The sequence below is a fragment of the Lonchura striata genome, chromosome 8 (assembly GCF_046129695.1).
Source record: "Lonchura striata isolate bLonStr1 chromosome 8, bLonStr1.mat, whole genome shotgun sequence".
Lineage (NCBI taxonomy): Eukaryota > Metazoa > Chordata > Aves > Passeriformes > Estrildidae > Lonchura > Lonchura striata.
The window spans coordinates 16,355,925-16,370,362 of record NC_134610.1 but is presented as its reverse complement, the minus strand read 5'-3'; the positions used below and the strand labels follow the sequence as shown (position 1 = coordinate 16,370,362).

Genomic DNA, 14,438 nt, shown 5'->3' with positions numbered 1-14,438 from the left:
CCAGCAAGAGAGACCCAAAGGATCAGTCATTGCAGAAGAGAAAGGGGCTACATTTGATGTAATAAGGTCTTCATGCAGCCCTCCCATTCCCAACACCCTTTGACTCTGCCTACCAAAATTTCATACCCACACAGTTTGCTCTTAAGACTATTTATATGGCCATCCTTATTCTTGGAGCTGTATAGCTTTTGTGAGTTAATTTTACATGTTTCTCAAACTTTAAATACAGGAAAACTAAACAGTGAAATGAACAGAAGGTCTGCAGATAATCTAAGTGTGTGAGATTCATACTTGTAAGGTCCTCCTAATTAGGTTTTATTGGAATTGTCACTATACCTGTAAAAATGTGGCCTAAAAGGACACAAACACTTAGCTGAAACACCAAACCAATATAAAAGATCAAAGAACCTCAAGACCTTCATATACTTAGCAAAGTATCCTCCGCCACTCTTCTCTATCTTATCATCTCACATTTTATACCAGACAGAAATCCTTGGGGCAGTGGCACTGTCTTTTTTTAGCACTGCAACATTCCTGCACATTTTCAGTGCTGGACACAAAACAAGAATGAATGACTCCTCTTGGCTGCAGGCCTTGCTTTGCCCATCTGCTCCTCCCCAGAAGCCTGCTGCTCTCTTGGAAAACATCATACCCTGAACTGGGAACTGACAGTCGGTCTGCGCCTCTGGGTGCCCATCTTCAGGGTCTCTTCACTGCAGCGACTGCAGACTCTTTCAAAAAGGTCATAGATGAAGTCCAGCCTAAGGGAGAAGAAAAGAATTAGAGAAGATGCAAGACACCTACCACCTGTGAGAGGATGGTTCTTATTGTCAGCTACTGCCCTGTCCTATTGTGAAACACCTCATTTTTATACCTGCTGTGACAGAGGAAACAGTTCAGCTGGCACTTCAGCTGAGGAAATGAATACTTCCCACATGCTGCCCAGATCCTGTGGACTGCCCTCTATGCCACACTCAGCTGCAAAGCCAGAAGCCCCCTGCCACACTTTCAAGTAGGATATTAGACAAAGGAAAATTTCCATTCTGCACTAGCTAGGACACCTCCCTTGAGCAAGGAGGGAATGCTCAAGGGACACCTCCCTTGAGCAAGAATATTCCCCCAGGCAAAACCACCTTGAAGGTATGCCAGCTGGACTGGTGCTGTCATGACTCCCAAACTAGCTCTCATGATTAGCCCCCATGACATGATCAGTAATTGGAAGCCCAGCTCTTCTGTGGCCAGAGGAGTTCTAGAGCTCCTCCATGTAGCTAGCCCTCCAGTTCTAGGGAATCTTTCACCATTTTGCCACTCCTGAGACATTGGTGCTGGTTCTTACAAATTTGCACAAAGTTCTTCAGAGCTGCTTGCACCAGTTTATTGTTATGGCTGCTTCTGGCCAAACTTCCCTTCTGGCATGTTGAAAAAGCCCAAGTCCTTCTATTATGCTGGACAATAACAACCACAATTCTGGCCTCAAGCCTCATGTAAAATGTTCCCCAGCTGCTACTGTCCAAGTAAGACAACTATGAGCAGTTCATAGTCTCAGCTCCCTCATGTTGTTTCAAAGCTTCTCAGTGCACACTCTGCAGCAGTTTCAGAGAAGATGCAGTTCTGAAACAGTCTCATCAGGCTGGAGCCCAAAGTCAATACATGGACTGTGATAAGAGACACAAGGTAGAGCTGCTGCTTAAAGACTTGTAGGATCCTCTGTAGTATTAAATGCAGCCTTCCTGTTTCCCAGATCTTGCTCAAGATCAAAATTAGCTCATTTCTCTAAGATCATGTTGCAGCTCTGGGATATAACATCAGCGTCCATGCCCAGTCCCACAGCAACAGCTCAGTCTGGCTCAGCACAAGGACAGATGATTTCCACTAACAAGCAGGCTGGAAAAGAAGCAGTCTCTGTACAAAGGCTGGCAATTGACAGCATGGCAAAGAGCATTGACTCATTTGGGGAAAACTTTGCCATTGTAGGTATAGGGAAGTAAGAGGAAGAAAGAAAATGAAAGGAGGAAGGGGAAAGGGAAGGGGAAAGGGAAAAAAGAAAATTGCCTGGAGGGATGTCTGTCATGCTGTTAAAGCTCCTTTTAAAACTGGGACAACATGAGTTCTGATTAAATCTGTGCCTCATCTGACTTCTCCAGCTCTCCTTTCTTCTATCAGGACACTTCAGCACAAAGAGAAGAATGATTAAGAATAATGCCTGATGCTCTGGCAAAAGCAACTGCTTTCCTTGGTCTGGTGTACTACACAAATGTGGCTTAGTTCCGCCCAACAGCTGCAGCCTCCTGACATACGTACCTGCTGTCTTTCAGCATGTTTAAAATGTCATCACGAAAGGTGTCTCTGTTCTTCTCCAGAAAGCCTCTCACATCATACAGCACCTGCAACACACACACAGCCACCAGAGCAGTGCCCTGCAGATCATTAAGTCCTTCCACATTTACACGCCGCTAAACAAGGCCTCCAGCAGAGCTACACAGGAACACTGCAGGCATGTGCCAAGATCTGAATTTCTGGGGTCAAAGAGCTACAGAGTTCTGCAGTTACTGGAAAGAAAGTGGCTTTTAGCCACCACTTAAAAAACACAAAAAAAACCCCTCAAAAACAAGAGCCAAGTAAAACAGCTGCAAAGATTTGCCTGGCAGGAGAGGGTCTGTGGGAAAATCCTCTGCAAGGTGTGAGGTACTCTGTTCACTTCAGGAGAGTGAAGAGAACTGCCACCCAGTACCCCAACTTCCCAAGCACAAGTGCTCAGCACATTATTCTGGGAGGAGGTTAGGCCTTCTTTAATGTGCAGGTGTCCTGCCTTTACACACCTTCATCTGTTTCATATCTCTTCACAACAAAGAGCAACATTTAACCTTGAAGGCTCGGGAACCTTTGCCTTTTTGTGATAGTTACTAAGTCTTTCCTCCTCCTCAAAAGTCAAATTTTCCTTGTTCTTTTGAGCTTTGTTTGTTTGTGAATGTCCAAGAAAAGACAACATGAATAACAGAAGTAAGGAGTTCACCCCCAAAGAAAAAGTTACCTGAGAAACTCAAACATCCAAGTTGGAGAATATAGTACTGGAGAGTGACGTGCTGTTTTAAACCCATCACACTCATTGTGCTTCAGTAGGGGACATTAAATGTGTGGAAACACACACCTCAGAGACATTCTTGGTTTTTGGAATCCAGAATGGAGGACCTCAATATACCAGAATATACCAAGCACCTCACAAACACATCATGAACACCTACCTCCCCTGCATAATGTCTTATGCCAAACTGATGGTCTGTCACCCGAGGCTTCACATAGTAGGGGTTGCTCTGAAATAAAAGAAAAATAAGTTGTCTTATAATGCTGGTATAAGAATAAAAATTCAGTCAGGAACTCTGCCATGACTATGACAAGGCTGGGATGGGCAAGGACCTTTGCTCTTGCAGAGCCCGACCACATCTGCTGCAGCTATCTGCAGCCACATTACAAATATGTTACTCAAATTTAAGATGGAAATATCCAGCCCTTCAAGGCATTTCTCATGTGAGCAAGGGCTTGCAGAATCAAGGCTGCAGAGGCATGCCATGGATGAAATGTTAATTCTTGTGTGTCTGACACCTGAGGAGACTGAGCTCCACGCAAACCATGTGGTGCAGGACACAGGATCAGGATGCAGGGAAAATGGCAGCTTTGCATAACACCTCCACACCTTTTCTTCATCAAAGGAAATAACATCCCAATTTCCTGTCCTCCTCTGTATTTTATCTTTCCTTGTACCTCTCTTTCCCTATATTCAATATTCAGTTTTTCTTTCTCTTTTTCCTGTCTCATTTTCCCCCTCCTTTCTCTGTTCTGTAAAAACCATTTTAACTATTTAAGAGCAGCCATGCTGCTCTAGACCAGTGATCTATCCAGCAGTATTCTGCCTCTAGCACTGGCTGTGTAGGATAGAGTACAAACAAAGCAAGTAAATTATACTTTCATTTTAATATTCCTCAAACGCTAATTATTTCTATGAGGCCTGCCAAACTAGTAACCCCAAATGGATTTCTCTTTGAAATACTTACTCATTCCACAAGTGAACCCTGCAGACTTCTTGCAACTGGACTGTCCTTTCACAGGGAGCTCTCAACCAACCACATAGAGAACTAGAACTGCTTTAAGCCTGGCTTCCATTAGTGCCATCAGTCTTCACCAGGCCATGTGTGACTTTTACACCCATCACACCAGCCCAAGTTGCCTTGTCTCCATACTGCAGGTCCCTTCAAGGCAGTTTTCTGTAGCACTGAAGCTGTCCCAGACCAGCTGTTTACCGTCCTGACAGAAGATCTCCTTGAGTGGAGGGGCCCCGTGGTGTACATGGTTCAAAGTGAAGGTGATCTACAGATCACCTTCTACTTTTCTACTTTTACTGTTAGTTTCCTGGGAGCTTTTACTAATTCTTTTGGGGATTTTTATTACTGCTGAGCCCCATGCTAGTATTTCCATGGAACTCCATCACAGCCTCTGTTGGGGTCTCACTCCTGAAGAGCAACAGTCAGTTCAGGGACCATAATTTCAAAGGTGAAATCAGGACTGTTTTCCTCAGGCACAGCATTTTACTTTCATCTATGCTGCTTTTCATTTTCACTTTACAACACAATCAGTGTCATGAGGCCCCTTTCAGACCAGCCTTGCCCTGTGAGTCAGCAGAAAACCTCAGTGCTTGTAGGAGACTGTCTCACAATGCCCTCCTGTCATTGAGGTAACACTGACCATTTACATTCTGTGAATTTACACAACTGTGAAATCAGAACTATAGACCTATAGTTTCCTACTATACTTTTTTTAAATTAATATAATCCCCCACCTCCTCAGACAAAAGTTCTAAGAAAATTTTAAGTAACATGTTGCATGATGCTGTTTGTAATTCAGCTCTTCATCTTCAAGATCTTTTAGCAGTATTTAGCAGGTGGACAGCTTCTGATGCTGATAATTTGTTAGTGCTACTGAAAATTTTTGCATGGTTGTTTTTCTTTTCACATTGATCCCATTTCATTGCTCTTCCCTTCCCCCAATACAGTCATCTTTTTCCAACCACAAACTTCCCTGTCTTCCACTCCAAATACAACTGCTACTGGATCTCTCCTGTGGATTGGCATCCTGTTCTCCTCTCCCTCTCTACCAAGCCCTTATATTTCACCCATGCTTACAACGCTTTTGGTTCCTTCTGCTATCTTCCCTATTGCTCCTCTCTCCAAGTTGTTTCAGAGGACATATTCTCTTAAATCCCAGCTTTAGGCTTTTCCTCCTTAAGACTACAGCATTCCACAGAAAATACAGAGAAGAGGGCTTGTTCTCTTCAGGCTTCCCAGAAATGCTTGGCTGGATGTCTTCCAATGCTCTTCCAGCCAGCACTAGAGACTTGAACTGGTATAAATAATTTGCCTTCAGCAAATGCAAATCCTAGAGCACTCTCCACTGTTCCTCCCTGCACTTATAACTCAGCCTCTTCCATCTCTTGCAAGCTTCCTAGGGTTCCACATTAACTGCTATTGCCTCAAAGCAGACAGAGGTGACACTATGAACAGCTTAATGAAAAGGCTACTCAATGCACAGAAATCACCAAAAATAGCAACCAAAATGTAGTGGGGCATAAAGGAATGCAAAATAATACTGGCAGTCTCATGCTGCTGTACAATAAACCACAGGTACCTTCTTACCAAGGGAACTGCATTCTGGTCTGATTATTTATCTCAGAAAAGAATAGAGAAAAAAATATGTAGACAAATTCAGAAATGAGCAGCAGAAAGAAAGAGGAGCTTTGAAACGTCTCCATTTAGATACAAAGTGAAGAGCTTGGGACAGTTGAGAAAGAAAATTCATAACAAGTGATACATTAAAAATATTAATTAGTTCTATATTAAGAAATACCAACAATAGTTTTTTAAAAAGAAGGCAAATCAGGCATTCTCACATTTCTTGACCTGTAAGACAAGGCAAAGCCACAGTGGACTAAATTGAAGGCCTTGATTTAAGCCCAAAGCCCAAAGAAAGCATATATTTCCTCAAAGCTGTAAGTAGCCAACCAAAAGTCATTGCTATTGCTTCTAACTTGAACTCATGAGTATTACTAGAAGAGTTACAATGCAAATATGAAAAGTGAGAATATCTGCATCTATGCCAATTTAAAAAATTCAGATAAAGGATACAGATTTGTATGTTTTCAGGCTTGGATGAAGCCTGAATTAGATTACTAGAAAACATATTTGCTGACAATGCTCTTACTAGAGTAGTTAGTTATTCCATAAGTCCATGCTACAGGCTTTAATTTGCTTTGTTTTCAGTCTATTTACTATTTAGAACAAAGTGTTGGCTGTACCAGAGACATGGCAAGGGATTGCTACAGTGATCTCAGCGGGGTTTCTGTGTCCCCAGGATAGCTTTCTGACCTGCATGAAAAAGTTCCACTACTGTGTCCAGAACACAAGACAGAGGATGAAAGAATTTAATTAATCAGGAACAATAAGAGAGCTTTCATTAAAAGTCATGAGGCAAAAGCCGTCCCCAGCCCCAGGAGACAGATTTGACATGCTCTGGAGCAGACTGCTGTGAGTCAGCTGGCAGGAGAAACCCACACACACTGTGCAGCCACATCCTGTGCCTGGGGTGCTGCCTCGTGTCCCTGCAGAGCAGCAGAACCTGACTCCATCCCATGCTGCAAATTCAAACCTCCTCTGCCCACAGCCTGTGGAATGCACACTCCCTCTTCTCTATGTGCACAGGAGACCATTCTCAGGTTGCTTTACTGTCCTGGGTTGTAAGATAAGCTTGTATTCCATTTGCCATCTGTCGAAGGCGAACCGGTTGGACAGGTTTTTTGTTATCTCTCTCAGAGACAATGGTTTGTGTATACACCTTCGACTGATTCAATGAAGGGGGGTCCCACCCAGAGGGGAGAAGCAGCTCTCTCCCTCTTCTTCGCGGGACTCCGAGAGAAGCAGCTCTCTCCCTCTTCTTCGCGGGACTCCGAGAGAAGCAGCTCTCTCTCTCTCTCTTCGCGGGATTCCCGGGGAAAGCAGCTCCCTCTCGCTCTCTCTTCGGCGGCACCCGCAGCGAAGCAGCCGGCGCGCAGAGGCGACGGCAGCGGAGCTCAGAGGCAACCCCGGCGCAGAGGAAGACCGGCCCCCACTGCCACCAGATCTTCAGAGGAAAATTATACCCTTCTAAAGATCACCACTTCAGCTGCAACTCATCAACTATTGCAAGGGAAAGCAATTGTCCCAGCAAAACCTGATACTGGCATTCCTCAGGTTCTAGACTTTTTCTTTCACTAGTTTTGTTTGTACCGATTGCATTTTCCTTTTTAAATTGTTGTCTAGTTTTCTCCTAGTAAAGAATTGTTACTCCCACTCCCATATCTTTGCCTGAGAGCCTTTTAATTTAAAGATCCTCGTAATTCAGAGGGAGGGGGGTTTGCCGTTCTCCATTGCACAGGAGGCTTTGCCCTCTTTCACAGACTCCTGTCTTGTCTAACGAAGACAGAATTTGGCGCATCAACGTGAGGCCCGAGGGCATTGAGAGGGAAAAAGGATTAACAGTTCTTAAGTAATTTGGTTTTGTTGTGTGTAAAAACATCTTCAGCATCACCATGTGGTCTAGTTTACCTTGGTTTGGGTGGCATGTGATCGTAGCTATACTTTTCCCATTTGCAGACCCTTATCTAAAAATGGGTCCTATGACTAAGGCTACGGTGTCTGTTATCAAGTTTGGCTTCTGGGTTAATTGGGTGAGGAATTCATGGATCTTTAATTTCCTCTGGAAGGCAGGTACATGGATTCATAGCTATCACACGTTAACTGTATGTTTTTGGGGTTACTTTAATAACGGTACCTACTGCGAGGAAATAGCACCTGGGCAAACTTTCTCTCAACCTTTTAACCATCTTTTTGGGTCTGTTCCACCAGTTCTCAAAGGGTTAAGATCCTTTATAAGTGCTAATGATACCATACAATGGGTGGTGTTGCTGATAGTCCTGTTATATTTAGCATTCAGAGATAAGGGAAGATTAACCTGGATAACTACCCTCACACCTACACCACAGACTCGAGATGCTGCTGCTCCAGAGCCTGACCCTGCCCCACAGCCCACCTCAGAAATGAACCACCCAGATTGGGTGAGGGTTCTGGTTAAGGAGATACGAGAGATGCTGAAGGAGTGCATTTCCCCAGCTGGTGAGAAACCGGCCCTTTGCCTTGAGGAGGGACAGTCTAATAGTACAGCTGTGGAACCCACTAATGTTACAACTGTCCAGGTTCCAGCTGAACCACAAGGGCAGTCACGGTCAGCAGCAGTGGCCCCGGTAGAAACAAGGAAGTCTAAGGTGAAAGCAGAGCACCCTGCAGATAGGGACAGGAATGGAGGAACCTCACAACCCACAGGGGAGCCAGAGATTGCTATCATCACCGAGTCCCTGACGTACGAAAGTCTTCGCAATCTGCATAAAGACATTGTGCGACGAGGGCGTGAGGCTTATGCTACCTGGCTACTCCGGGTTTGGGATCTTATGGGTACAGGCGTGCAGCTGGACGGTGGTGAGGCAAGGAACTTGGGACCCTTGACCCAGGACTCGGGTATAAATCAGGTTTTTGTAAGGGAACCAGGGTCCCTTTCTCTCTGGGAGCGGCTCTTAATGAGTGTCAGGGAGAGGTTTATCCACAGAGAGAGAATGCAAGAGCACCATCATAGAATGCGCTGGAAGACCCTCGAGGAAGGGATCCAACAGCTGAGAGAAGTGGCAGTATTGGAGGTACTCTTTGGGAGGGATGGACGACACAATAATGACCCTGACAAGGTCAGGTGTACGGGACAAATGCTGTGGAGTCTGGCAAATCTTGGGCCATCTCAATACGCCACCTTCATTGCAACGATCAATGCTGACACCCACCGGGAGACAATAGGTTCTGTTGCCAACAAACTTAGGAATTATGAGAGTATGATTAATGGCCCAATGCAGGCTCATATCTCAGCTGTGATTAAGGAGTTTAAAGAGGAGATGAGGGAGGAGATAAGGAAGGTTAATACAGCACCCGTGAGAGTCACAGGCCCCAGAATCAGCACCCAACAATCCCCAGCTAGAGAGAGAGGGTACACCCCAAGGGCTAATCTGTGGTTCTTCCTGCGTGACCATGGGGAAGACATGGGGAGGTGGGATGGGAAACCCACTTCTGTCCTGGCAGCACGGGTCCGTCAACTCAAAGAGGGAAACTCTAACCGGGGGAGTTCCACCAAAGTGAAGGTAGCCTCAACCTCCCGTGACCAAGCTTGTGGGTACGATCTGTCAGACCCCCTTGAAGGGACCTCTAGTATGTATGCCCAGGAAAGGAATGATAACCAGTGTTAGAGGGGCCCTGTCTCTAGCCAGGGAGAGGCACGGGAAAACCGGATCTTCTGGACAGTGTGGATCCGATGGCCTGGCACATCAGAGCCACAAAAATATGATGCTTTAGTTGATACTGGTGCACAGTGTACTCTGATACCATCGGGACATGTGGGGGCAGAGCCTGTTTCCATTGCTGGTGTGACAGGGGGATCACAACAATTGACTCTGGTGGAAGCTGAGGTGAGCCTGACTGGGAAGGAGTGGAAGAAACACCCTATAGTGACTGGCCCAGATGCTCCGTGTATCCTAGGCATAGACTTCCTCCGGAACGGATATTACAAAGACCCAAAGGGACTCAGGTGGGCTTTTGGAATAGCCGCTGTAGAGGCAGAAGACATTAAGCAATTGAACACCTTGCCTGGACTGTCAGAAAACCCCTCTGCAGTAGGACTCCTAAGGGTGGAAGAACAACGCGTGCCAATTGCGACCTCGACAGTGCACCGCCGGCAGTATCGGACGGATCGAGATGCCGTGATCCCCATCCACAAAATGATTCGGGAGCTGGAGAGCCAAGGGGTGGTCAGCAAAACCCACTCACCCTTCAACAGCCCCATCTGGCCTGTGCGCAAATCTGACAAAGAATGGAGATTGACTGTGGACTATCGTGGCTTAAATGAAGTGACTCCACCGCTGAGCGCTGCTGTGCCGGACATGCTGGAACTCCAGTACGAGCTGGAGACCAAGGCAGCAAAGTGGTATGCCACCATTGATATTGCTAATGCGTTTTTCTCCATTCCTCTGGCAGCAGAATGCAGGCCTCAGTTTGCTTTCACCTGGAGGGGCGTGCAGTACACCTGGAACCGACTGCCCCAGGGGTGGAAACACAGCCCCACCATCTGCCATGGACTGATCCAGGCTGCACTGGAAAAGGGTGAGGCTCCAGAACACCTGCAATACATTGATGACATCATTGTGTGGGGGAGCACAGCGGCAGAAGTGTTTGAGAAAGGTGAGAGGATCATCCAGATACTACTAGAAGCTGGCTTTGCCATCAAGAAGAGCAAAGTCAAGGGACCTGCCCGAGAGATCCAGTTCCTGGGAGTGAAATGGCAAGATGGACGGCGCCAGATTCCCACTGAGGTCATCAACAAGATCACAGCTATGTCCCCACCAACCAGCAAAAAGGAAACACAAGCTTTCCTGGGTGCCATAGGTTTCTGGAGAATGCACATTCCTGAGTATAGCCAGATTGTGAGCCCTCTTTATCTGGTCACCCGAAAGAAGAATGATTTCCACTGGGGCCCTGAGCAGCAACAAGCCTTCACCCAGATCAAGCAGGAGATCGCTCATGCTGTAGCCCTTGGCCCAGTCAGAACGGGACCAGAGGTCAAGAATGTGCTCTACTCTGCAGCCGGGAACCATGGGTTGTCCTGGAGCCTTTGGCAGAAAGTGCCTGGGGAGACTCGAGGCCGACCACTGGGATTCTGGAGCCGAAGTTACAGAGGGTCTGAAGCCAACTACACTCCCACAGAGAAGGAAATCTTGGCTGCCTTTGAAGGAGTTCAAGCCGCCTCGGAGGTAATTGGCACAGAAACACAACTCCTCCTGGCACCCCGACTACCGGTGCTGGGGTGGATGTTTAAAGGAAAGGTTCCTACTACCCACCATGCCACTGACGCAACATGGAGCAAATGGATTGCCCTCATCACTCAACGCGCCCGTATTGGAAACCTGAATCGCCCTGGGATTTTGGAGATAATTACGAACTGGCCAGAAGGTGAAAACTTTGGTCTCACTGATGATGAGGAGCAGGTACAAGTGACAAGGGCTGAAGAGGCTCCACCATACAACCAACTACCAGCAGAAGAGACCTGCTACGCTCTTTTCACTGATGGTTCCTGTCGCATTGTAGGGATGAACCGGAAGTGGAAAGCAGCCGTATGGAGCCCCACACGCCAAGTTGCACAAGCTACCGAAGGAGAAGGTGGATCGAGCCAACTCGCCGAACTCAAGGCCGTTCAGCTGGCTCTGGACATTGCTGAAAGGGAGAAGTGGCCAAAGCTCTACCTTTATACTGATTCATGGATGGTAGCCAATGCTCTGTGGGGCTGGCTGGGAAGGTGGAGGAAGGCCAACTGGCAACGTAGAGGAAAGCCAATCTGGGCTGCTGATATATGGAAAGACATTGCCTCTCGGGTGGAAAAGCTGACGGTGAAAGTCCGTCATGTAGATGCCCATGTCCCCAAAAGTCGGGCTAATGAGGAGCACCGAAACAACGAGCAGGTAGATCAGGCAGCAAAAATAGAGGTGTCAAAGATAGACTTAGATTGGCACCATAAGGGGGAGTTGTTCCTGGCTCGATGGGCTCATGATGCCTCAGGTCATCAGGGCAGAGATGCCACCTACAAGTGGGCACGAGACCGAGGGGTGGATCTAACCATGGACAGTGTTTCCCAGGTTATCCATGACTGTGAGACGTGTGCTGCCATCAAACAGGCCAAGAAAGTGAAGCCCCTATGGTATGGTGGGCGGTGGTCCAAGTACAAGTATGGGGAGGCCTGGCAGATTGACTATATCACACTGCCCCAGACACGCCAAGGCAAGCGCTACGTGCTGACCATGGTGGAAGCCACCACTGGATGGCTGGAGACTTTCCCTGTACCTCATGCCACTGCCCGGAACACCATCTTAGGCTTGGAAAAGCAAGTCCTGTGGAGACACGGCACCCCTGAGAGAATTGAGTCTGACAACGGCACCCATTTCAAGAACAGCCTTATCAACACCTGGGCCAGAGAACATGGTATCGAATGGATATATCATATTCCCTATCATGCTCCAGCTGCCGGCAAAGTTGAACGGTGCAACGGACTCCTTAAGACTACCCTGAAGGCACTTGGTGGGGGAACATTTAGAAACTGGGAAATTAACCTGGCAAAAGCAACCTGGATGGTCAACACCCGGGGGTCTGTCAATCGAGCTGGCCCTGCTCAGTCAGAACCCTTACACGCAGTAGATGGAGATAAGGTCCCTGTAGTACATATGAAAGGTATTTTAGGGAAAACTGTTTGGATTAATCCCACCTCAGGCAAAGACCAACCCATTCGTGGGATTGTCTTTGCTCAAGGACCTGGTTACACTTGGTGGGTAATGCAGGAAGATGGGGAGACCCGCTGTGTACCACAGGGAAACTTAGTCTTAAGAGAGAACTGGGTGTAAGATTTCATGGTGTGCAGATGGAAATAGAATAAGGGGTGGATAATGTCCTGGGTTGTAAGATAAGCTTGTATTCCATTTGCCATCTGTCGAAGGCGAACCGGTTGGACAGGTTTTTTGTTATCTCTCTCAGAGACAATGGTTTGTGTATACACCTTCGACTGATTCAATGAAGGGGGGTCCCACCCAGAGGGGAGAAGCAGCTCTCTCCCTCTTCTTCGCGGGACTCCGAGAGAAGCAGCTCTCTCCCTCTTCTTCGCGGGACTCCGAGAGAAGCAGCTCTCTCTCTCTCTCTTCGCGGGATTCCCGGGGAAAGCAGCTCCCTCTCGCTCTCTCTTCGGCGGCACCCGCAGCGAAGCAGCCGGCGCGCAGAGGCGACGGCAGCGGAGCTCAGAGGCAACCCCGGCGCAGAGGAAGACCGGCCCCCACTGCCACCAGATCTTCAGAGGAAAATTATACCCTTCTAAAGATCACCACTTCAGCTGCAACTCATCAACTATTGCAAGGGAAAGCAATTGTCCCAGCAAAACCTGATACTGGCATTCCTCAGGTTCTAGACTTTTTCTTTCACTAGTTTTGTTTGTACCGATTGCATTTTCCTTTTTAAATTGTTGTCTAGTTTTCTCCTAGTAAAGAATTGTTACTCCCACTCCCATATCTTTGCCTGAGAGCCTTTTAATTTAAAGATCCTCGTAATTCAGAGGGAGGGGGGTTTGCCGTTCTCCATTGCACAGGAGGCTTTGCCCTCTTTCACAGACTCCTGTCTTGTCTAACGAAGACATTTACATATTACTGTTGTTCAGTGCAGCCTTATTAAACACTTGCAGGTTCAGGCCTAGAGCGTTTTAAATTTACTGCACAAAGCACATATTTTACATCAACAAAACCTTCACTTTAGGTTTTGAAATGCTGATGGGGCTATCATACTGATCATTTGCCTGCCAGGTTATTTTCTTACTTACCATATGCTGGCTGTGAAGTTTTTCCAGAAGGGTGTTGTCTGTGCCTTTGGGGAATCGACTCTCTTCATTCACCAAAGCCAGTAGACCTAGTTTCTACAGCCAAACAAGAGACAAGCTTTTACAGTCAGCAAAAGCTTTAACTACACAGCACCAAGTCAAGAACTGGAGATTTGAACAGACCATTGAGCAATAACCCTTGAGTTATACCCAGCAAAACTCAAACTGAAAGCAGAATTCTGGACAGTTAATGAATTCAGCAAGCAGATCATAAGTGGAGATTGTTTATAAAAAAATCACATTAAGGTTTTACTTGAATGATAATCCCTGTCTAAAACTATGACACCATTACTAAGCTTACTCTCGACAATTAGCCAAGATCTGTTTTCATGAGCCAGGACCATGGGTAGAACAGCTCACACTTTTGCCAGGTCACTATGGGAAGAGGATCTAAGCAACTATCTGCTTTTAAAACCAGGAAATGACAGGGAAGATCTCAAAACACTCAGCAGTTCCCACTGATCCCAACAAACTGTCACAGGTAACTGCTTACCTTCTCAATAAGGTCCAGGCACTCTGCATTATCCATCCAGTCAATGGCTTCCCAGTTTATCCCTTCCCTGATAGTCAAGAACAAAAAGAACAAAGTTGTGAATAGCAAGATCCAACGTCCTGGGGTGTAGGAGAGCAGAAGTAACTGAGCCTGGCAGCTGTCCCAGGACCCAAGGTGATTTGCAGGAATTAGGCTTTGCTATGGCTGAGGAAAAAGAATAGGGGACACAATGCACTGCTAACAGGAGATGGAATTAAGAGACAGCCTTTCTTATCCATACCAGTGACTTAGACTGATGTTCTTCTTCTCAATAGTCATTGAGCAAATTTCACATTAATTTTAAGCCTGTGCTCTTTCTGGAGTGACAAGC

General features: G+C 46.7%; 1 protein-coding gene across 2 annotated transcripts in view; it reads right to left on the bottom strand.

Moving 5' to 3' along the window:
* Positions 1 to 14,438, bottom strand: part of LOC110468366 (unconventional myosin-X) — a 95,197-nt gene that overhangs the window by 41,255 nt on the left and 39,504 nt on the right. For both annotated transcript variants that reach the window (XM_021526276.3, XM_021526278.3), the window contains 5 exons: positions 14,069 to 14,135; positions 13,519 to 13,611; positions 3,243 to 3,311; positions 2,302 to 2,384; positions 653 to 761 (listed from right to left, as the gene is read on the bottom strand). In XM_021526276.3, coding sequence (XP_021381951.1) covers positions 653 to 761; positions 2,302 to 2,384; positions 3,243 to 3,311; positions 13,519 to 13,611; positions 14,069 to 14,135 — 421 coding nt within the window. The remainder of the gene's footprint in view (positions 1 to 652; positions 762 to 2,301; positions 2,385 to 3,242; positions 3,312 to 13,518; positions 13,612 to 14,068; positions 14,136 to 14,438) is intronic.